The sequence below is a fragment of the Euleptes europaea genome, chromosome 1, assembly GCF_029931775.1.
Source record: "Euleptes europaea isolate rEulEur1 chromosome 1, rEulEur1.hap1, whole genome shotgun sequence".
Classification (NCBI taxonomy): Eukaryota; Metazoa; Chordata; class Lepidosauria; order Squamata; family Sphaerodactylidae; genus Euleptes; species Euleptes europaea.
The window spans coordinates 61809113-61833782 of NC_079312.1; the positions used below are offsets into that span (position 1 = coordinate 61809113).

The following is a 24670-nucleotide window of genomic DNA, read 5'->3' on the forward strand; positions in this document are numbered from 1 at the left end:
ATTAAATTTCTGGGTGAGATCATCTGGAGTTTTAGAGTGAGGTGATACCAATGTGCTCTCTCGCTTTCATTGAGCTGATATCCTTAAGAAGTGTCTGGGGGTGGTTATGGGATGGCACTGGTGTCAATACACTGAAGCTCAATGCCAATAATGCTGCAGTGCTATTGGATCAATAATATGCCTGATAAATGAAGTGCAACTTGTGCAAGGCTAACATGCATGGTTATTCTCTTTGCAAAGGAGAAAGTTTAGATCAATTTCTATATATGGAAGCTCATTTGTTCTTTTTGGTATGAAGTGCCTTTGACCAACTTTGTTTGGTCCATCAGTGGCAATCTTTCCTTGGGAAGCACAACCTGGTTACCGTTATTTATGAACTATCTGGCTACAGTTATTCATGCTCTCACAACATCCAGCTTAGGTCACTTCACTACAGTCTGTCACGGATATGGCCAGAAATATAGAGGAACAGTTGCTGTAACTTAACTAAAAGAAATCATTAAAAATTTCTCTGTGCACAGAAAAAGAGCTAGCCTGGCCTCTCAGTGAAGCATGCCAAGAAGGGAGTTCAGAGACCCAGCACAGATTAGAAGCGAAACCATTATCAATAGATATGATTTGTTGAGGCCAAGGTGCAGAGAGCATCTGAGAATGTCCAACTTCACATCAATGATGATTCAAACATAGGTGTGTTGGTTGAGGGCCAAAAAAATATTCATATGTATGAGAAACGTGTAGTCACAATTTTTTAAATATTCTTTGTTAAGATAAAAAGTAGCAAAAATGAACTAACATTTTTATATATTTTAAGAAGATATTTCAAGTATAGATAACCTTGTATGGTGTTTGGAAGTTATAAGATAATGAGTTAGCCTAGAATGTACACCCTTATCAAGTGGGACTATTGTTAGGAGATGATGTTGAAATCCTTTAAATCTGGGAAATTGAATTGATCAAAAGCTTCTTCTCAGAAAGGGTTCCTTGCCTGTGACCTGCTTATTTTGGGGGTAAGAAAGTTTTATGGACTCTTGTAATTGCTCTCCTTTAATTATCTATGTAAAAATGGTGAATGGTATAATTTTATGTTGATTTAGTCAGGGATGCAGTAGTTATTGTCATGGACCCAGAGATGTGAGGTGCTTTGAAGCTCACCAAGGGGTTCCTGAGACTTTGGAAACAGCTTGCTTTCCCAGGGAAGAGAGCCATAAAATGTGCCAAAGGGTCGGCAAGAGCAGAGATTTTCCCTGAAGAGATAACCATTTGCTCTACCTGCCAGGAAGGGCAAGATGGATAGCTGTTGTTAAAACATGAGCTGGGTATTGAGGTGTGTAGAATCTGCACTCTTTAATTATTGGAAAACAGAGGTTCATGATCCCATGAAGGAGCAGATTCCCTAACTCTGGATTGGGTAAGGAACTTCCAGTGGGAAGGGTTAAAAGGTTTGAACAACCCGTTAACAGTGTTCAAAGATCAGGTTATGCTGCAATGAGGAGGTGGAGAGCCATAAACAGTGTTTGCTCCCCAGTCATCCACAGAGGGAGATGCTGATGTAACAATCTGTATCATTAAGGTTAGCTTAGAGATGTGATTTTTCCTTAGATGTGCTTTAACTAGTAGGTATACACACAACACACAACACAAGCCTTTATTGGTATATAAACTTTATTGGCATTTTCCTTTGTCTTGTGCTCTAGTTTCTTGAACTATAGTTAAGAGAGCAGACTGTGTTTCAAACAAACCCCTTCATGCCTAACTCTCACTTGTGCATGCACAAATATACAGGGAAAGGGCTGAAATAGCTGGGAACTCTACCCTTTGTACATGCTCAGAAAAAGTATTTACTTGTGTTCCCCAAAACACTGGTAAATGTGGTAGACTTTGTACATGCTCAGAAAAAGTATTTACTTGTGTTCCCCAAACCACTGGTAAATGTGGTAGACTGGATTCACTTTGGGGTGGTGGCACCAAAGTAGAAGGTTTGTTACAGTTATGTTTCAATAAAATCTTAAAATAGTTGTAAAAGTGAAAGTCTGGGGCTTTTCAGCTGTACTACCTTCACCGTGGAATAGGGTCGTGCAAAAAAAAAAAAATCGGTAAATTTTGGGTTCGGTTTATTGGGCCCAATTCTTTCCAGTAAACCTGGAATAAGCTAAATACCCATACCGGTATAGGGGTATTTTCGCTTTATTTCCAGGATTACCAAAAAAAAAAAAAAAAAAAAGGGGGCCATTATAGTCTATGGGCATTTTTTTTAAAGCTCCTATGGGGGCATTTTTTGAGGTAGAGTCACCAAATTTGCAGCACGGCTGCAAGGGACTCTCCTTAGATGGTCACCAAAGTTTGGTGAACTTTAGGACAGGGGGTCCAATTTTATGGGCCAGCAAAGGGGTCATCCTAATCCTCCAGGCATTTGCGAGCCCAGCTGTTCATCGGTTTTCAGGTTGAAAAGTTCAGCGTTGCCGAGGACTGGTGGAAAGAGCTGATTGGCAGGCTGGCACCTCAAAGTCTGAAGGCTGCCTTTGTATCTGGGGCACATAGCATGATATCCATGCAAATTAGCTTCCAAACTGAGGGAAAAGGCTTAAATGCAAGAATGCAAAAATAAAAATAAAAATAGCATCCTTAGGCTGTCATTAGGCCGCCACCATTTTAATGTCATTTAAAAACGCCATGAGAACCTGATCCCGATCAGATCTGTACCATGGCGGGATGAGGAACTCTTGTCCTCGCCTCGCCTCCTAAACCTTACCAAGTGCCAAAATGGTCACACACACCCTGTGGCTGTTTTGGCACTTGAAAAGGCATGGAGGGGGGGGCAAGGGCACCATTCTTCCGGCCCAGTCAGGATAGGGCCCTCTCAGCATTTTTAAATGTCTTCAAAATGGCAGTGCCATCCTTGTGGCAGCCATGAAGACACCATCTCATCTAGTTTGGTCCTAGGTAGCCTATGTTAGACAGGTCAGTCTGTCATAAAGAGGCAGTAGTTTAGGGATGGATGAGCGGAACAAGGGACAGTCCTGAGACACCAGCAAACCTTATTTTGAGGATCTGAGTCAAGGACTGACCAGAATGGGGAAGTATAGGGAGTAAACACTTCCAAAATCCCTATCAGCATGGTGAAGGCAATAGTAAATGGATCAGAGATCCTAGTTTTAACGAGCCTTTCCCTGATAGAGTGACTCCATTTCTCTCACCAGGAGAAGCAACCTGTCAGTTCTGTAACCCTGTGTGTGTGTGTGTGTGTGTGACACTGTAATGATTCTTAAGAGAATTACAGCCCAATTTAACTGCGAAAACCATTACACTTGTACAATGTTTTACTTGTCAACCAAAATGAGCTGTTTCACTGTTCTGTGGAAGAGACAAACTCATTGTGTTGTTAAAAATAAGGGGGCTATGTGAGTAAAGAAAAGGAGGGGGGAAGTCTAAATTATCCCCTGAAACCTGGACTGCCATCCATATGTCCACACAGTAACATTCTGTAGAATTCCAGTTTAACCAGTGAAATAATACAGTTCCAGCCCACATTAGAAAGCAGAAACTTATTAAGTGGCCTGTTTTCAGAGATTTCATGGTTGTTCTGTTCCTGGCAAGTCTATCCATGCCACTGCTCTCATGTTTACTGCAGTAGGCTTTTTATCATTTAAGAGATTATTGTTATTATTAATAAATTGGGTAGGAGAGAAAAGGGGGGAATTACAGGGTACAGGCAAATCTGTATACAAATATTTATTGCCAACACCCTCAATAGGATGGAGGAAATAGCCACATATACATGAAAGGTAGCTTGACAGCTCTAATGATATGTTGCCAAAGTTGGACTGTGCATGACTGTTTGACTAAAATGAAGGGGGGGGGACACCAAAGGGTAATAATTTCTTCTACCACAACACAGAGTGCATAAAACAAGTCCTGTGTTATTGTTGGAAATGAACCTCACACAGTGTTTAACGTTTCAGTGACCTTGCCCTGTGAACATCTTTTCAATTTGTTGAGTGCTAAAAATAACACAATTGTAGCTGCAAAGGATTACCCAAAGTAAGAGAGGCAGTTGAGAGGCATTCTTTAAAGCTTCTGTTCCATCACACAGAGAGCTGCAAGAGCTGGGAAAGGCACCTGGCTAGCAAGCCTCCTTTTACAGACAATGGTTATTAAAATAATGTGTCAGCTCATCCAATGTGTGAGCCAAAGGAAATTTTTACTGAAGTCCATTGAGGCTTCTGAGATGAGAAAAACCATAAAAGCCACAGCAGGAAGCAATAATTTCTGTATTACTATACTATATCCTTCAACAAGGTCAAGATTCAGGAGAGAAGCCTGGTGTCAGTCATCATGAAAAGAAGTGATTGGCTATGTCAAGGATGGCGAGAAAGAATTTCATTTGCTGAGATTCATACCAAGGAGGCCTTCCTAGTTATTATAGCCAGGACTGCTGAGAGCCACCATGGGACCCTGGACAAAGAGTCCCACCCCCACCCCTGTATGACTCTGATCTAAACCATATGTCTAGTTTGGTAATTTTATATTTGTACACAGATACATATGTGTACCAATATAGGACACACTTCTTACATCAGATGAAGTGGGCTGTAGTTCACACAAAAATTAATATCACAATAAATCTTTAGTAAGTAAATAAGTAAGAAATCTATTTACGTTTACCCTTGTACCATTAGCTAGCATAAAAGCAGGGGCAAATCAATTGTGTAATGAAACTGGATGAGAAGTACTGGGATCACTGGGACTGATTTTGCTGACATATTTTCTAAAAATATCACGCATATTATTATTATTATTAGAGGATTTGTCCTTTCAACTGGAAATATGAAACAGAAATACAAATAGACTTCAGACTGAGTTCTTTGGGTGCTACACCATCTGGACTTCAGCAACCTCTCTCAAATGAATGGGAGTTATTTAGCAGATTTCACCCACTGTTCATTTCAGTAAGTGCTCTGCATGCAGAGACATTGGGGGAAGGGGGTTATTTAAAGTTTTATTATATGTTTTAAATTGGGAGTTGTCATGTGCCTTGATCCATGGGGAAAGGCAGTCTATAAATATTTAAATAAATGAACTGGTCCTTACTTTTATTTTCAAATAGATTATATCAATACTTCACTTCAACTGATATCTTCCCTTGTTTACAAAAATGAAGAGGGGGTACATTGATTTGATATACTTTCTTTTTATTTTATTTTTACTTTTATAGAAATGCAGCATATAAAGAAAATAATATAGGCATAAAGCAAATTCCTTTCATATGTGGTGGTGCTATTCTCGCTTTAGCAGCACATATACTAAAATGGAATGATACCCAGAAGATATGTGGTGGTGCTGTCAGTAAACCTGCCTTTTCAGCACGCCTGTATTTTTTACCCCAGATACAATGCTATTGAACTATATAGTAATCGTTCTCAAGAACATGCAGGTTATTTCACTTAGAATTAGAATAATAAATAACGGCTATGGTATTTCAGATTCATTTTAGTTAGCTGCTAAATCTTCAGTGTGTCCGACAGCCATATTTCTCAGTTGTGGTTTTTTAGCTAACAAAGCGAGGTAGGATACAATACATTGGTATATTATATGGAATTCAACGTCAGTATGAGCTGATCCAGTATGAGCTGATCCAAGGAATACTAGAGAAACAGTATTTGGCGCTTTTTTCAGAGGCCACTCCATGCTTTTTCTATGGCAAAGCCACTCATTCAGGAATTTGGTAGCAACCTCAAAGCTCAAAACAAGAAGAAGATTCTTATCTTCCTGTCCTTCAGCAATGCATCAGACATGAAATCAGCTATGAAGGTTGTCAGCCATAGGATCAGCCATAGTCATTACAGATAGAGCTACAGCATAAAACCAATGTATATAACAGCAAAAATATTCCATATTGTTTGATGAAAGAGGGCCAGCTATTTGAATGCTCAGTGTTATTTGTCCTTTTCAAAAAGAAACACATGAATCTGTTTTTCTATACAATAAAATCCTGTCAGCCCAGCTAATCCCTGAGGAAATCAAAAGAGTAAGCCCCAGAATAGCAAACAAGTATACGGCCAAAACCATGTAATCAAGATGAAGGCCTCTTTGCACTGAGATTACACACCCCATTGCCTCCAATCACAGCTGAGGATGACGGGAGCACAATATCAAAGTCATCTGATTTTGCAAGGGTCGGGAAAGCATGGCCAGCAATCCACCAGAATTCAAGAACGACACTGGATTTACAAAGTCAGCTTTATTTCTGTGCCTTGGATTTGAGAGTAGATTAAATAATTGAAAAGGCTAGGCTATTAGGTCATGATTTCTGTGTTACAGCTGTCCTCTACAAATTGACAGACACTGCATGGCCTGTTGACTGAGTAAGAGAGGCAGAGAGAATCGCGTTGGGTAGCAGAACAACCATCAACAAAATGTGAAAAAGAGTTATGATCAAATGGAAAAAATACTCTGCAGCTATAAAGCAGCTATTAGCAGAGGTCCAATGGCAATTACAACTGCATTTTCTGAATAAATGCATAGATACATATGTAACTATAGCCCTAACAGCAACTTTGCTGCAATCATTGCTTCACTTAAAACTGAAACATCTGCAAGACAGACAAGTGAATGACCATGAAAGGTAAGAGGAACTTTTATTTAGAGCTATTGGGTAGAAATTCTGCCTCACCGCATAGGGTTATACCCCTTATCTTTCCTATGTGATTGCAATGTCCAGAATAACACACAGGCTCAATATAGATACAATTTACTTTTTGGGATCAAGATTAAGAAACAATCTGTGAGATGAACTGTAATCATTAAAAGTCAAGGGTTTAATCTTAAATGTTTAGTTGTGAATTTTGGTGTTTTTAAATATATGTCCCTTGTTAACAATTGTAGAGCCTTTTTCATATTCTTGAATATTTGAATAAAATATAGCTTGATCCTATGTATTTGCACTAAGAAAAATATCTCACTATGTTTAGTAGGGCACTTCCAAATAAATATTCACAGGATTATGTGCTGCTTAGAAATAGTAATAAATACTACCATTGAATTTCAGAGGCCATTTTTTAAAAGAAAGCTTTTATCATTCTTTCTGATGCAAAAAATGTATTATGATTCTTCGCTGAGATTGCTTGGTACAAGATTGTTTCATTGTATGCGTAGAAACACATTCCTAAACAGTAGTATCCACACCATTGTAAGATCTACAGGATCAGATGATTTTTCCAACTTGATTAACTTTTTCAAAGAAGGGAGGAATTCAAAGTGTTAGAAAATAATACAGATCACAAACATATACTTTCCAATATTTTAAAATATTGAAATTGAAGTAGAGATATTGATGATCAGCTGCTCAAATGACAGGAATTTCCAAAACTTGTTACAACACACTTTATAAATCATTGTCAACTTTGTTTTGTTTTATGGAGTTTAACACAGCTACTTGCCAGATAGATAGTTCAGTAAAATATGCATATAGATGTCTCATACATGCAGGCTATTCTATTCTTTTCACTGCATAACCTGATCAGAAATACCCTTGGACCCACGAAAATTAATAAGGCTAGCATGGAAATTAATAAGGCTTGCGGTCAGGAAGGCTAGCACACCATTAAAATTCACTGGATAGGGGTGACTGGTTAATCCTATATCAAATTATGAAATTTAAGAAGCTGAGTAGCTCTTACTGAAGAAATTGGGACCAGTCATAGGCTTAATCAGAAGCTTAAGTGTTTTGCGTAATAATGTCTAGTCTGCCTGGCATCTCTTATGGACTAACCAATGGAAGGCAAAACTCACTGAATAACACAGATTAAAAAATTCCTTAATCAGCTATCAATCTGTAACTTTATTATAATGCAGCTTTCTCAAAACAGTATTACTGATACATAACAAAATTATCATGCTTTACTACTGAAAACACTCAAGTGAATGGTTTCCCACCCCTTGATTTTTTAAATTGTTGCGGCATTAGTTAGAGCAAGTTCAGCTAATTTCTTAAGTTTTTAAATTTAATTTTAACTGATATGTGCACTTCCAACAAAACCATAGAAAGTAGTTCAATTTAAGTATACTTGAGATAATCTCTAATCTACATGATATCAAGAATTTAAAAGTATAACTAGAACTTAGTGGTTTTGTGAACTAGTCAAACAAGAATATGTAAATTGTGCAGACTATATCTTGCCAGTTTTTCTAGGAGAGGGAGGAGAGGGCCCTTTCTGACTACCAAAAATGCTACACTGGGGATCATGGGACTTGTGCAGACAAATGGGATGTTGGCTACAGTAGGGAGGGTTGGAGAGGCTAATAGGAATAGATTGAGTGGGAAAGCAGGCAGGATCCAGCCCAATATCTCTTAATATGCTAATGTATAAGATGAACAACAGATAAAATAACTTTAACCAATGAGAATTATTTTCTTATTGTACAGGTGCAATGCTTTTGGTTTCAAGTATCATCTTCCTAATGGATGTGGTGAACTGCTGCCCCAAAAAATGTCAGTGTCATCAGTTTTCAAAGACAGTGGACTGTAGGAACAGAGGACTTGCTGAAGTTCCTTCCCACTTACCTGCTGAAACTCAGATATTACTGTTGTCAAATAACCAAATTCAGAAAATCAATCACAGTGTTTTTATTGATACAATGATCCTCAAAATTCTGGATTTATCTAATAATTCTATCTCAGGTCTGTTGCCTAACACTTTCAAAGGATTGCGACATCTACAGATCCTAAATTTAACTAGGAACTTCATTGAATACGTAGACAACAAGACTTTTAGTTCCCTCCCACGCTTAAAAGAACTGGATTTATCATCCAACAATATTGTAAGTCTGCCTGGAACTCTAGGAAACAACACAGGGAACATAACTTTACTGTCTCTGAAGCATAATAAACTTCAGAAAGTAGACAGACTTCTGTTAGAATCACTCCCAAATCTGAAAGTTGTTCTTTTCAAGGATAACTCCTGGCTATGCAACTGTCATGTCTTTGGCCTTAAATTGTGGCTGGAGACTTTTTTATATAGAGGTAAGTAACTTTCCTGTATTACATGTGCTGTACGCCAAGTGAATATTATTAGGATAGACTTCACCATATCTATATATTCTGTTTTTTTAATTAAATTCAAGGAAGCATAGAATAATATGGAAAACTGTTTTTTTAAGAATTATTTCCTGATGTAGATCTTTCTGTATAGCATATGTATCTTCTACATTTGGTATTATTTATTAATAAGGATTATATTTATATATAAGGATTATATTTATATAAGGATTATATTTATTTAAGGCTACATTTATAAGTGGCCTTAAACATTTTTCTTAAATCTGCATATAGATTATAGCTTTTAGTGAGCAAACACAGTTTTTTTGCGGGAGGAAACAATACTATGTATGTACACACCTCATTTATTGCAACTTTCTGAATGGATGCAACTGCTACAACTAGTGCTTATTGTATCTAAAATTTATTGTAAGACTAATCAGCTTTTTGCAACTATGTACTTCTACCGGGGTTTGTTTTTAAGATCCATAGAAATTAAAAATTAAAACATTGTAGGGGATCTAAAGAACCACTTTATACTAGAACAGAGTACATAATTATTATTTGGTTATTTGTAGTCCGCCTTTCTTGCTGACATTCAAGGTGGATTATATAATTACCTCATCCTACTTCTACCCAGTCATGTGTAAGACAGCAACATGTATTTTTTCACCACTATCAGACAACAACAACAAAAAGGTGTTGGTAAGTGTGTACCACATTAATAGGGCATTCCTTGCTTAAAACTTTTTATTTGGAAGAGTTAACCCCCTATGTATTTTTATATATTTCTGCAAACTTGGGACATTTTTCAGTTTGTAGAAATATCTGTCTTGTATGTTCATGGCTCCAATCTTTTGCTTTAAGTATTCATTGGTTTGGCCACATTAAGAACTAAATATACTGATATTGATTTGCCCAAGTGCTTTGGCACATAAGTGCTCGAATTTCTGAACACGAACAGGAATATATTGATATTGTATCAAAGCAGAGAGAACACCAATAACTGCCAGTCTGGCTTTGGATTTTAAAAGCTGTAACTTTTTTGCACAGGCTTCCTAACCTTTTAAATTATAGGAGAGCCTTTTAAAACCATAGACCTCCACCTGTCCTGTAGCTTCCAAATAACCCTGAAAGACTACCAGTGTGGGACTCACTTACAGCGCATTCCTGAGCTTTAAGGGCGAAAGCCCTTAGGAGGCCAGGAAGACACTGCGCCGGCATTCGCCCCCCCTGTGCCAGCACCTGGGCTATTTACAATGGCTTTCATGGCCCCACGCCGGCATGGAGGGCCGGGCGCTGGCCGCTGGCTACTGCCACAGCAGCACCGCCCCGGAACGCCGGCATAAAGGCCCACGCTGGCATTCCAGGGGGCGTTCCGGCATTCTGGGAGGCGCAGCCTCACTTTTCTCTATGAGGCAAAAAGCCCCATTTAAAATTTTAAAAGCTTTTAAAGGGCTTTTAAAAAAGTTTTCGGTGTTGGGGAAACGGGTTAGGAGGCGCTGCAGTGGCGCCTCCTCCCCGCCATCCCTGAACACCAAAATCTCAGGAATGCACTGTAAGCCACCACACTAAACAGCCCACTTCCACCTGAAATGACTGGAGACTCAGTAAGATTCCTAAATAGCCTAAGGAACATCCATAAAATGACTCCCCCTCCTGCTCCTCTCCTTCCCTTTGCTCAGATTTACTTCCTGAGAATCTGTTTATTAGTGGTATAATATTTTGGTAATGATCATCTCCACTTCAAAGGTAACAGGCGATATGAAAGACCTCTGCCTGAGCCCTGGAGAGCTGCTGTCCATCAGAGTAACAATGCTGACCTTAACAGACCAGTAGTCTGACTTACTAAAAGGCAACTTCATGTGTTTATGAAAGAGGCTGGCCTTATCGTAGGGGGAAAAAAACCTGGAAGTGGAACTCTAGAAGCCAATATAAATTTGGTCCAAAATTAATGTTTCTGTGTTCTCTTATAAATACCAAAATAAATATTAGGGCCAAGTCGCATGTTCTGCATCTCCCAGGTGCATACAAACCCAACTGTGATTACAGCAGGGTAGAAGTAATTATTTGCTCAAGTGAAGAAACCTTTGTGAAATGATGGCTGTAAGTTTTTCCATTGGAACAATGGAAAAATGGAGCACAGTGGAAGGTTTAAGCTGTTTCTGATAGGAACTGGTCCTATGTTCATACAGGAGGCACAGCGTGGATATGGAAGGTTACAGAAACATTGTACCATGCAAAGTGACCCTAAAGTACACATTGGAAAGTACACAAAGTGACCCTAAAGTACACATTTCACTCCTTCTCTTCAGCTATCTGTCCCCCTTTCAGGCTACTTCAGCTCTTGTTCCCTTTCTTCAAGAATAATAATAATAAGAGATGGTTTTCATACCCCAGTTTTCATGCCCGTAAGGAGTCCCAAAGTGACTTACAATCACCTCCCACCCACCCACCCCCACACACAACAGGCACCTTGGGCCAGCTGGGACAGATAAGATGGCATGGACCCTTTGACCTGGTGGGGAGCAGGAGTAAGAATGAGAGTGGACCTCACCTCTATGCTGTTCCAGTATACACACATAATGTAATGTAACATCTGTAGACTCAGATCTTGTAGTTGATTCCTTGAAATTGATCACTGGATATGGGCCTACCTACACTGGAAGTATTCATGTATGCCCTACTCAAGAATTATAGATGGCTGGTGGTGCCAGAAGTCGATATGGTAGATAGGGCACACTCTTGCTCACATCTCACTCCTAATGTACATTGCATTTTGGCTAGTCTGGCCCTGTATTCTGTCCATCTATCCTTGAAGAAAGCTTGACTCACCTTTCTGCTGAAAACATTTCTCTATATCATTATTTCCCTAGTACTCATCTCTATCCTCACTCCCAGCCAAAAGTGTATAAAACCTCCTGTTCTTAACCACTGTGTGAGGCTTCTTCCAACCAGACCTTTCACTTCTATCATAAAAAGGGCAGTTTCTTGGCATACTAAAATTCAGATTTGCCAATTCACCCACAATGAGTGGAAAACATCTGATCGTTTTTGTATTGAAATCTGATCTCCTAATTTGCTTTTGCTCTGCTCAGCTTCATTTTGACCATGATTTCCTAAACACTGTTGCTGTACAGTAGCCACTTTAAAACTCCCCTCTATGTTAGCTTTAATCAAATGGCCAGAAGTCTGTGTGTAGGTTTTAGCCATTTATGAGAATATAATTAGTAACTGTGGATAAAACAGACTTTGTTTGCTGGCCAGAGACAGCCCTGTGTGCATACCTAGGCACTTCTGCATATACACTGTGGCTTGCCCAATTTCCCATTCCAAATGGTGATCCATGCTGTATTAAGTGGGAAGACACAAAACACTCAGTGGTTATGGAGAAGCACTACATATGGCCCTTCAGATTTGATTCAACGTTTTGGTTTCAGTTTATGAAATTAACCCATCAGCCAATCATAACTGGTAGTAGAAGGGTGATAGCATTTATATGCCCTGGTATTTTCCCCAATTATGATCTTATTCTTTCCAGTCGCCCCCCAATAGCTTTGCTGTTTTCTAACAACATTTATACAGTATGTCAGTATACAGTATACAGCGAGAGTGTATGTCTAATGAATTACATGCTACAAATGACAACTTATTGGAGTTGTTCCCATTGTCATATTTTGTACTTTATGGTCACCATTTTCACACACACACACACACACACACACACACACACACACACACACACACAGTTTCTACAATACATTTGCTTAGTAGGTGAGGGCAAATGCTTTTGAAACTCCAAAATTAAAGTAAAATATGTTCTTTTCAGGAGGAATTAGTGATGGTGTGATCTGCTCGACACCCGAAAATTGGAAGGGCAAGGATCTTCTAAAAATCCCTTATGAGATGTATGGGATCTGTCCTACAGCTTCTCATGTCAAAAAGGACAATATTCTTCTCTCTAGTTCAGCGCATAAAAGCTCTCTGAAGCATACCCATCACAATGAACATGGAGAGAGCAACCGCTCACACTGTGAACTTAAACCAAAGCCAAGACCTGTTAGCTTGCGTCGTGCAATTGCCACCGTAGTAATAACTGGAGTGGTCTGCGGGATTGTTTGTCTCATGATGCTGGCAGCTGCTGTGTATGGTTGTGCCTATGCTGCAATTACTGCAAAATACCACCGGGAACACTTGCCCCCCAGCAAGGAGAAGGGGAATCTTGAGGGAAAGGAGCCATTTGGGAGTTCATTGGCTTGAGTTACTGCTTTTTTGTGAACAAATACTCTTTTCTTCAGTTACAGGAACAGTGTTCAGAATATGATGGAGTTACTAGTTTCTATCCTGTTTTGATCTTTCATATTAAAGAATGTTTATATATAAAATTATTTGTAAGACAAATCTTTTGAGATTTATATTACATGTCACTTTATTTACATCTACACAGGACTTAAAGTGTGCATCCAATATATTTTAGACAAACACGCCACTCAGCCCTCCCTAGTCCCCAACATGGTAGAGAGGGCTGATAACAGAAAGGGATGTAAACAGGGCTGTTAACCATCTATGCAAACAGTACTATCCACAATCTTCTCCTGCGCTGTGGATCAGTTGATAACTGGAATGGGAACAAGTCCATCCTGAGGGAACTGACAAAAATATAAAAGATCCAGGGGAGCTAGAGATTTCTCTCTCTCTTTCCTTGCTGTTCCCTAATAGAATGAATGAAACCAGACAGCAAGGTGCCAAAATGCTATAATTACTGAATGCTGGAAGTTACTGCAGTCAGACTAATTATATTGAAAAGTGGGTGTTAATCAAGTCCAATGTTAATTAAGTATTATGCAATGCACATCACTTCTCTATGGTATAGAAGATAGCAATGAAAAACCATTATATATCAAACCCTGATTTGTATGTATGATAGAGAATGTCATAACATTTTTATGACTCCAGAATACGCATTTATCATAAAGCAACACTATTCCATTATTAATGTATCCATGTAAATAGAATAGGCCATTTCATATAAGAGAAAACAATCATTCCTTCAGTTGAGCAGGGCCTGAATTCATTTATTCATTGAAACTATTTTTATGCCAAATTCCAATATTTCATTTGAAGTGGTTTCTATACAAATAAATAATTCATCTAAGTTACAAAATAAAATCACAGAACACTCTTAAGCCTGAATGCAAAATTTTGGTCTGGTCCAAAGGACTGTCAAATTAGGCACCAGGCAAAATATCAGGGGAAGGGTATTCCATAGATTAGGTGCTACAACAGAGACATTTCTTTCTCTCACTGCCACCTACCTCACCTATAAAGGTGGTGGGGGGAATACATGAGGCAGGCCTCAGAGGAGGTTCCCAGGATAGGCTCTTATGGAAGCAGGTAATCCTTCAAATGCTCTGTTCCCATTCTGCTTAGGGAAGTGTGCTAGGCAGTCAAGCTGGAAAGCTAGAAGGAAACTGGTATGGGGAAGTTGCAGCAAAGGACCCACTCCCAACTGGTGTCAGTCATAGCACTAGATGGGAATGGGCCTAGGTAAAGAGGACCTGCAATCACAGGTCTACCTTAAAAACATTAAGGATGTTGTGACTGGGAAAACATTGTTGTGACTTCCCCTCCTATTTTGTACAAAATGGAAGTTTTTAAAATTGAAGCACTGGATTTTGATGGCATTCAGTTGGTTGACTGCAGACTACCCTTGGAGCCACAATATGTTTTTTCCCCCACACATCTCTTTCTCAGGCATATCAGGTTTGGGATTCTTATTATTCCCTGTCATTCTGTTGCTTTGGATCAACTCAAACAAGTGATTTTCAAAGAGACCTCCTTTCCAGGGCAAAAGGCATCCAAATCAGTTGTATGAATGGAGACAGGCAGATACCCCAGAGGATAGTCAAATGCAGCAATGTTTTTCTGGTGTCTCTTGTCTCTGAGGTGAGCTTACCAGTGTAAGGGCTGTATTATATATTTCCCTTGGGGTTGCCAAACTGGCTGGATATCTGCATAATAACAATAAAAGCTGCCTTATTCATATCAGGTCTATAAAGCGTGTGGTTCTTTCAGCCATCTAGTTTGTTCATGGCTCCAATTTCTGGATTTAAGTATCCACAGATTTGGCCACACTGAAACTCCAATTTTGGGGATAACCTATTTTTTATCTTGTTGCATGTTAAAATTTCTACATATTAAGAAACACCATAATATGCTCCAGAAAAGAACTGTATATTTATCATTTCAGGCTGTGGATACCACCGCAAATAACCATTTTCTACAGTGATGTTTACTAACATTTCATATGTCAGAAGACATTCCATGGAGAAAATAGAGATCCAATCATTTAAATTAACAAATGCAAAGTTGCCATTTTGCAATATGAGATATTTAATGCTCAACTGCAAAAAACATAGATGAAAGGCACCATTTGCTATGTATCCCACGAGAACCACAAATTATCTTCCACAATTGTGAGTAATTTTCAGATTATTTTTAGCTACTTGCTGTATACCAAATTACAAGAGTCCCTGCAAAAATGTCCTTCACTTGTAAAGCTCTGACATGGACATCTGTTATTAAAAATCACAAAATAATCTGGATGAATTCTTTTTAGATGTTTCATTAAAATATATATCGGAAAACGGTTTCCTAAAATCTGAGGTGAAAAATTTATATATTTTTGATGTGGAGGAGGAGGAGGAGAAGAAGGAGAAGAAGGAAAAGGAGGAGAAGAATCAAACCGGCTTACAATCAACTTCCCTTCCTATCCCCACAACAGACACCTCATGAGGTTGGCGAGGCTTAGAGAGTTTGGAGAGAACTGTGACTAGCCCAAGGTCACCCAGCAGGCTTCATATGGAGGAGGGGGGAAACCAAGCTGGTTCTCCAGATTAAAGTCCACTGCTCATGTAGAGGAGTGAGGAATCAAATCCCGTTCTCTAGATTTAGAGTCCTCTGCTCTTAAACACTACACCATTCTGGCTCTAACACCATGGTGGCTCTTTAAAGGTTCTATAAATGTTGACAAGCACAGGGAAAACTACAAAGCCTTGGGGACACCACAAGACATTTTGCAAGGAACTGAGTCAACCTCTCAGAAGGAAACTCTCTGCCATCAACATGAAAGCAAAAAAAATGAAATCAACAAATCTCAGTCCCACACCCCCAAAACTTTGCTCCAAATGGTTCAGTAGAATGGAAATATCTACCATACTTAAGATGGTAGATAGATTTAGTAGTATCAAAAAAGAATTACTCCTGTCCATTTGCAGCCAGAGATTTTACTTTTTTATGGAATGAAAGCAGTATTTCATCAACCACATTCAAGTTAAACTAGTGAAAAAAGTGAAATAATTTATATACTTTGCAATACCTTTATCTGATTTTGATAATAGTCCAAATGTTACCGAATCCCTAGAAAAATATAAACCAATTGTATTTTCCACTAAAGTTTACATAATTATTTCATAGATATTTTCTAGCATTACTGCTGATTATTATGTTGAACTGTGATTATGGTGAATGGCTTATAAGCTGCAGAAAAGGTTAAGCAAATCATTTTTCTTGACTCACAAGGGAAAGCTTAAACAGATTTTGTTTTCCAGTATAATGACATATGCATTTTCTGTTATCCAAGAGAAAATTTGAAGAAATGTAATAGTGAAGAAACCTTAATGCTTATAAATAAAATTGCTTTGCATGTTTTGATTAGGAAAAAATCTATTAAAAATGAATAAAAATTCAAAAACTGGAAGAAATACATTATTTTAACTGAATGAATAGTACGAGAATGTCATAGAAATGTGGAAATGAAAAAATGGCGTGGTTCTTAAATTGCATTTTAAACCTTCATGCAATCTAGAAAATCTAGAAAACCACGCAATCTAGAAAAACTCTTGTGATTCCAAACACCCTATGCTTGGATGGCTATTGACTAATATTCCTGAAATAGCTGTCCTTGTGTGTGAATTGGAAAGCACCTATTACATGTAGCCCCTTGTTAAGTCTTGCTGACATGGCCCTTCATTTACACATTTATAACTGAATTTTCTAACAAATGGTATGTCTGGATGTAGTGTACTTGAGCAGGGAGGAAACCTGGAGTGGCATACTGCAGCCACATTCTACTTCTCATACATTCCTGTCATCCTGTTTTCACCCTGAATTTTAGCCTCTTCATATCTCCACTGGCCTAAATAGTTTCAGAGAACCCAGAAGACCATTTTAAGTAACTGACATTGTGGTGAAAGCACCTGTTGTTCTCACAAGCCAGTTTATTTAATAATAAACTATTTTCCGCTATAACCTTTTCCATTATGAAAGGGAGGTGCTCAGTGACATTCAACCCAGATGGCCTGCATATAATCAGCTCTCTTGAAAGATAGCCACAGCATCTGCCAAAAGGCAAGGCTCGGTGGCATCCAGTGCTCTGTAAGATGTCTCACTTTCAGGCAGTATAAAGTTACTTATGGCCATTCTGAAATGTTAGATAAGCATTAGGTACAAGAGTCCAATCGCTATCATAATTTATGTAAGTTTTCCTACACACAAGTTAACAACTATCCTAATTTTAAATTCTGACCTCAATATAAAGTCAGTCTCAGGCTGCTGTGAGGCCTGCTAACTCCTCCATAGAGTTCTTCTAAATTGCAAAACTGAGGATAATCATAAACAAGGTGAAATCCGTCCTCAACTTTCTCTTTCACTCCTGCGATCTGTGGTGTGCCTATCTAAGCCATGTGTAGGAATAGAAAAAATAGAAGAGATATGCACAGAACTCAGCAATTCAGTCTGCACAATAAGGGCGCCTAATGGGAACACACAAGTTCAGGAAATATGTGCTGGTCACAAAATGAGGCAGAATTGTGGCTTTAAAATAATGTGGATTGTCAACTCCATAGATATCCACAACCATGAAGGCAGGAAAACAACTATTTATGTGGGCATGATCTCAAATGCAAATGATTGCTGGGGGTGGGGGGAGGGAAGATGCTAGAATTACCTTGCCTTGGAACTCCAGCAACTGCCATTGTATTTGAGAAAGGGTCAGAGACGCATATTAGAAACCAAATGTGTGTGCACATGTATTAAGGTTGCCAGGTGCCTTTGCTCCACCGGCAGGAGCTTGTGGGGGCATAGCTGGGAGTGCGTGATGAGCATGTGCACCCCATATGATGTGGACACTAGCAATCTCTGATGAAACTCTATGGTTTTTATAAAGTGACAAAGTCAAAAGACATCAAAGTCAAAAGACACCAAGACTCACAGTGCAATCCTACACAGAGTTATACCCTTTGAAGACCATTGAAGTCAATGAGTTTAGAAGGGTGTAACCATGTTAAGGACTACATTATAAGTTTCAAGCCATGCAGCATAATGCATGAGTATGATGATAGTGATGGTGACCTTTAACTGTCCTGTTTTTCATTGAACAGACTGGAGACAGCTGCACAGGGCTGAGGTTTCCAGGATGTCATCAAGGTTTCAACCATTCATCTGTCACACCACATTAATTTTGTACAGTTGTATATAGTTTTTCAAACTACGTTTCATAAACGGTGAAACTTAGCATTTAGTTGTTTATAATCTGTAAGTACAGACTCAAAATAAGCAATTTCTATTTTAATTGGAAACACACAATATAAGTTTTTTTCCTGAAAGCATCTGAATTGTCACTGATTGAGTGTTACAACTGCAAATCCTTCTCACCAAGCAATTTCCTTCGCTTTCCTTATGTTTTAAAAGCAGTAATTAGTACATGAAGAATTAAACATAATAGTGCATACCTAATTGTTTTCTTACTTTTTGCAAAGCAGAAATGGAACAATGTTTGATACGTCGACATTTATAAGCATAATAGCAGTTATGGTTTCTCCTTCCTTTAAATACGTGACAGTTACTGATGGATGCTTTAATAAAAACACCATGCTGCAGGTGCAGGAAAAAACTTCAAAAATCAAAAGCAAGAATTACCTCTTTACAGTACTTAGATGTGAACAACTTTGGTAACTGGCACAGGGCCAACCGCTAACAATATTATTTCCCCTGTCTTTTTTCCTGGTATTTGAGAAGAAAAGGTTCCTACCACAACTGGCTTATGCTGCTACCTTGGTTTTTTTTTTCTTTTTAGACACCAGAGGGCTAAATCTACATTCAATACAGGAAGAATTCTATACCCATCAGGGGCCAAAAGGGTTGCCATCCTCCAGGTGGGGCCTGGAGTTCTCCTGGAATTATAGCTGATCTCTGGCCTACTGGGATTAGTTCCCCTGGAGGAAACAGCAGCTTCAGAGGGTGAACTGTAAGGTATCACATCTCCACTGGCTGGCTCCCTCCTCAGACTCATCTATCCCCAGGCACTGCCCCCAAAGTCCAGAAATCTCCCAAGCCAGAGCGGCCAATTATAGGGGCCAACAAGAATGGGCATGATTAATTGTTAAGGTTTACTGAATCAGTATATGTGTTGGCTCAAGAACACCTGAATCAGTATATGATGAGAGACAGACCCTTCCCTCGGCCCCATGGTTTTCCAGTGTTCAGTGACTGATAAACTATCACTTTTGCAATTAGAGAAAGCCATCATAAAAAGACACACTAATGCTGGTAGCAAGCACTCATCTCAGAATAACTCTCAAGACATGCCAGATTTTTAAAATCACAAAGTTCTTTCCAACATATCAGATTTATAATTTACACATATTGCAAACAAGTAGCATACTGGAAAAAATCTGAGATATCCAGCGTTGCTTAGTGCTTTTAGTGTACTACTGTTGATAAGTCTTCTTGCCAAGATAATTGCATGAATTATTATTTTTCTCATGTAAGATAGACACCTAACTTCAAACAGAGATATGAATGACTCATGCGGCTGCACTCTTGTCCATAAAAAACATGTAATAAGGAATATTGAGATTTCACAAGTTTTCCCACAATGCAATTTTTGTTTTGATAATTACTGGGCTGTTTATACTCAATCACCCCACCCTCTTCAGCTCATTAAATGTTTTCTGTATTGGAGGCCCTTAGAATCAAGCATTTTAAGGAGAAGGCCTGCAGTGACCCAGACATTAGATCATTACGTTGCACTTTATTGAAATTTCTTCCAAAACAGACTCTAAATAAGATTTTTTATAGGCTGTCTAAGTGGCATGCAAAAAGCAAAGCCTCTTTATAACATTGATGTAAAGAAGCAGCAACAATTCTACCTGCGACCACTGGAGATTTTCTGTCATCGAGAAGCTGAATGGCAGTACTTGCTGTCACCACATTGCTTTTGTTTGCAGTTTCTGCAAGATTCAAGGAAATGATTATTCAACTCAAGATTCGATTTCAGTATAAGCTATTAGAAGAATGGATGAAGTGCTCTTAACAGTAGATGATAAAGAGCAAAAGCCACAGAGTCTTCTCGGTACCAGGTCAGAGAAACTAGGACAGTTTGGTTTAGATTGAGACCATGTAGGGGTGGAAGAAGAGGCTTTAACTCCCCCATGCTGTTTTGCTGATTGAAATCACTCCCCCAGGCTTCTGTTAACTCTCAGAGGAAGAAAATACAGGCAAAGAGATGAGCTGTTTGATCCTTTTCCTGTTAGGGCTCACAACAGCGTGCATGCATGTGTATGCACATTTTGGCTGGTGAAACCATACCTGTGGGAATAGTTCGCCTCCCTCCCTTCCCTTGCCACGTGGTTCCAATTCAAATTCTTTGCTAGCTTTTTTAAAATGTTGGGGAAATCATGGATCCTTTCAGCCCCTTAACTGCTTTGACCCCGAGGCTCCTGTTAGGACTTGAGTCAGTATGAAACACAGAGAGAACACAGACAGGATGTAAACCTACATGCTACCACCATGCTGTGACCAAAGCATGAAATTTTCAGTTTACCAGCCACACCAGCAAAGTAGGTGAACTGCGAAGGGACAGAGCAGGTGACACAATAAGACAAGACTCCCATAAAAGCTCACAGGCAGGTTTACTGTCTGGTCTTAGCAACACAGGGACCACTTTTTCATTCCCTACCTCTCCTTGCTGATGATTTATTCCTTACAATTTACCCTGATCCCATGAACTTGCCAGGATCATGGTCTAATAACTCCCTTATATATTCAAACAATTCATACTTAAATTTATAGCCACCTTCACATGCTTTTAAAAGCATAATCTATTTCTGACCCCTCTTTAAGCCCAAATTTTTAGTCCTCAGATTAATACCTAGTGATGTTCTATGCACGTGTAGATACCCATATCATGTTTTAATATATTTTGAGGTTAAAAATTATTGGCGGTATTACACAAACTCTACTCATTTATAGTTTAAAGAATATGTGAAAAAGAAATACTGTGTACCAAATTTTATTTGACCAAATGATTCTTCTTCTTTTTTTAAGTTATCCATCGTCTGAAAGTTACAGCATAACTAATGACAAACCTGTACTGAATGGGATGGAGTATACAAAGCTTCCTGGTATCTGCTCAGCAGCCCTTCTGTACCAAAGTGGAAAGTGATCAGCATTGAAAATATTCTCCTTGTCTTCAGCTGTCAAGAAGTCTCTTGAAACAGAAGGAAACATAACGTGTTTACTGTTTCTTGATGAATCACATAAAACTCGTCAAAAAATCAGATTTCCTTTTCGAGATGCTATAAAACAACTCAGTACCAGCATTAATCTAAACTTGTTTCCAGTTCTTCTTTTCTAAGAATACACCTCACATAATAACCATTCTATGAACATAATGAATAGAATAGGAAAGGTGTTCAGAATGTACTGGAGAGCAAAGTTTTTCCGTTTCTGTAGTCATTCTTCTTTACAAAATGATTTGCTTGGGAATTTGTTACAGAACCCAAAGATGTTTTGTGTTTTCCAAACTGCAGCCCTTCAAACTACAGAGCAAACTAATATGGCATTCAACATTTGTTTGTGATATGAAATAATGTTCAAGGGGGAAAAATCCCTCTGGCCTTTGGACATAGCTAAGGTAACTCTTTGAAACTTGGCCTTTCTAAATAGATTTTACTTTAAACTAGATGTTTGTGCTGGATTGGTGCTATTGAGTAAACATTTGCCTAAAATGAATAACGCAGAGGATAGATATAAGATGCTTTCTGTAGACCATAAGTTGCTAACAACTTATTGTAATAGATATGCATTTATTGTTTTGGATTAGTGGAATCACCTGTTGTGCTAGCACTCCAGGTAAGTCTCAAATGAATATCACCTACTTTCCTTACACAAAATCAGATAATCTTAATGTACTTTATAATGCTTAAATTGTTAACCCAACAGTCTTAGAAGCTAGGTCAGTATTACTCAATTTTTTTCAGCTGTGGAACTGTGGACAAGAGTGAAAAAAACCCTGAGCAGAAGCTTACCCAAGGTATGTGTTTTTGTTCTTAAATATCTGCTTATCACTGATACTAAGAAGGGTAGGTTCTATTAGACTAGATAAATGATTGTTGGTTTCAGTAAGTTCAAAATCCCCAAAAGGACGGGGAAGCAATCTACTGTCTAAATGGAAAAGTGGACTCCTAACCACACAAGACATACCAAAGCATTTCTAAATATTACATTACAGAAAACCTGAGTTGGGGTATAGAGAGTTGGGAGAAATCGAGGACTGTTTTGTTGTTATGGCCAACTTTCTCTTCTTCCTGTTTTCTTATCTTACATAGCATACGACTTACTGGTTAGTTAGTTGTTCTGGGCCCACAAATAAATTGACACGAGAAAAACCTGTACGAGTTCCAAGGAAAGCAACCTCTACTCCCTTGTCTGAATTTCTGAAAGATAAATGTAGAAGAATAATATTTCTAGGTCGTAAATGGTGTGTGGTTATCTCATGGTCACAAAAGGCAGTGAATTTAGGGGCTTTCCAAATTCTCATTTTTCTCGCTTGTACGCAGAACTTAAAGCTGTTTCATATTGAACTGACAACTAGAGGGAGCAAAACACATGCAAAACTGAACCCCTCCCCCCAATAAAAAAAACAGGAACTTAGAGCAAGGAAGACACACCAGTATAAACACAACTTTTAATCCACCAGATCCCTCCATTCTGATCAAATCCAACGCATGCTTACTTGGGAGAAAGTCCTATTGAATTCACTCCAAAATTTTGGTTTTCTGTCCTCCTCCTTCTCCTCCCTTTTAAAAATAGTTTTTAGAATACTTTATTGCCTATGTAATTTTATGGAATATGCTTTTAGTTCCCATTAATGGGTCTTTTCCCTTCCCCTTTTTTTCTTTTCAAAACTGATTTTAAATGAAATGTGGTTTAGTGTACTGATTTAATGTGAAGCACACTGAATATTAGTCAGCAGTAGGGCTATGCACCTTTTTTCCCCCTGGTGTTTTTGGGTTCAGGTTTAATAAACCTGGAATTTTTTGACAAATCCAAAGAAGCTGAACATAAGGGATTCGGCCTTTTTGAATAATCAAAAAATTTTGGGTTTAGTAAACCCGAACCCCAAAAATACAAGGCACAGAGCTGAACGCTGGGCTCTCTGGATATCATATCAGAATCTCAACTGTAGAACAATCATATTATTGCTACCAGTATCTGAGAAAAAAACTATAGTAACAGCACTAGGATCTCACTACAGCAAACACTCCATTTAAATTACCATAATTTTACCATGAAGACCATTTTAAAAAAAATCTATGCACAAGTTTGTTGTTAAAATAATAAACAACACAATTTTTACTTACTCTGATTTGTTTAGTGCAAGACTGGTCCAATAAGCTTCTATTGGTGCACTCACTACTGCATCGAACAATACTTCTTGTATCAATTCCTTATCACCTGTAATGTTTTAAAGCATTGATAAAAAACATGTGCAAAGCCTCTTTAGGAATCAAAGAAACTAGGGGATATTGCCAAAGATTCTCCAGGTTTATTTTCACAGATCTGATGTTTCACTGAGGGCTCTGACACCAGAAGAAATTTTAAGAATGCAAGAGATGGAAAATCTCACCCATTTAATTTTGATTAAGAGGTAAGATGACTACCATTCTATTTCTGGATACCAAAGCTAGCACTACACTCTTGCACACAGGGACTAGAGTTTTCTAAATGCCATGTATTAAACCTGGTAAGAGTTTCATGCTTCCATACTATATTTCATCCAATACATAATCCACAGTAGTTATATTCCAGAATATGGAATATGATTCACAGCCCTTCCCACTGCTATCTAGGGTTCTGCAAAAAAAGAAAAGAAAATGTGCAGGCCCATTGCAACTCAGTTTCCCATGATTCTTTGGAGACAAAGCAACCATTTCAGACTATGAAAAGTAAGTACTTTTAAAATTCTCCCAGGGGGGCATTTTTTGAGGTTGAGTCACCAAATTCACAGTATAGCTTCAAGGGACTCTACTTGCACAAACCCCAAAGTTTGGTAAAGTTTACAATGCTTTGTTGAAGGCTTTCACAGTCAGAGTTCATCGGTTCTTGTAGGTTATCCGGGCTGTGTGACCGTGGTCTTGGTATTTTCTTTCCTGACGTTTCGCCAGCAACTGTGGCAGGCATCTTCAGAGGAGTAACACTGAACCTTCACTGGAAGGAGAGACACTGTCCTTCAGTGTTACTCCTCTGAAGATGCCTGCCACAGCTGCTGGCGAAACATCAGGAAAGAAAATA

General features: G+C 38.6%; 2 protein-coding genes across 3 annotated transcripts in view; one reads left to right on the forward strand and one right to left on the reverse strand.

Annotated features, from left to right (window-relative positions):
- The window catches only part of CACNA2D3 (calcium voltage-gated channel auxiliary subunit alpha2delta 3), a 698701-nt gene that overhangs the window by 85896 nt on the left and 588135 nt on the right, over positions 1 to 24670 (reverse strand). For both annotated transcript variants that reach the window (XM_056853929.1, XM_056853938.1), the window contains 4 exons: positions 23740 to 23833; positions 22717 to 22812; positions 21463 to 21584; positions 20245 to 20325 (listed from right to left, as the gene is read on the reverse strand). In XM_056853929.1, the coding sequence (XP_056709907.1) occupies positions 20245 to 20325; positions 21463 to 21584; positions 22717 to 22812; positions 23740 to 23833 (393 nt within the window). The remainder of the gene's footprint in view (positions 1 to 20244; positions 20326 to 21462; positions 21585 to 22716; positions 22813 to 23739; positions 23834 to 24670) is intronic.
- LRTM1 (leucine rich repeats and transmembrane domains 1) lies at positions 6580 to 13294 on the forward strand. The gene is made up of 3 exons (XM_056853952.1): positions 6580 to 6622; positions 8423 to 9019; positions 12864 to 13294. Exons 1-3 carry the CDS (start codon positions 6610 to 6612, stop codon positions 13292 to 13294), a joined length of 1041 nt encoding a protein of 346 aa, XP_056709930.1. The 5' UTR covers positions 6580 to 6609.

Bases quoted from the DNA above. Each gene is read 5' to 3' on its own strand.
- LRTM1 (XM_056853952.1), top strand. The intron at 9,020-12,863 runs GTAAGTAACTTT...TGTTCTTTTCAG, and splicing joins GGAGACTTTTTTATATAGAG to GAGGAATTAGTGATGGTGTG.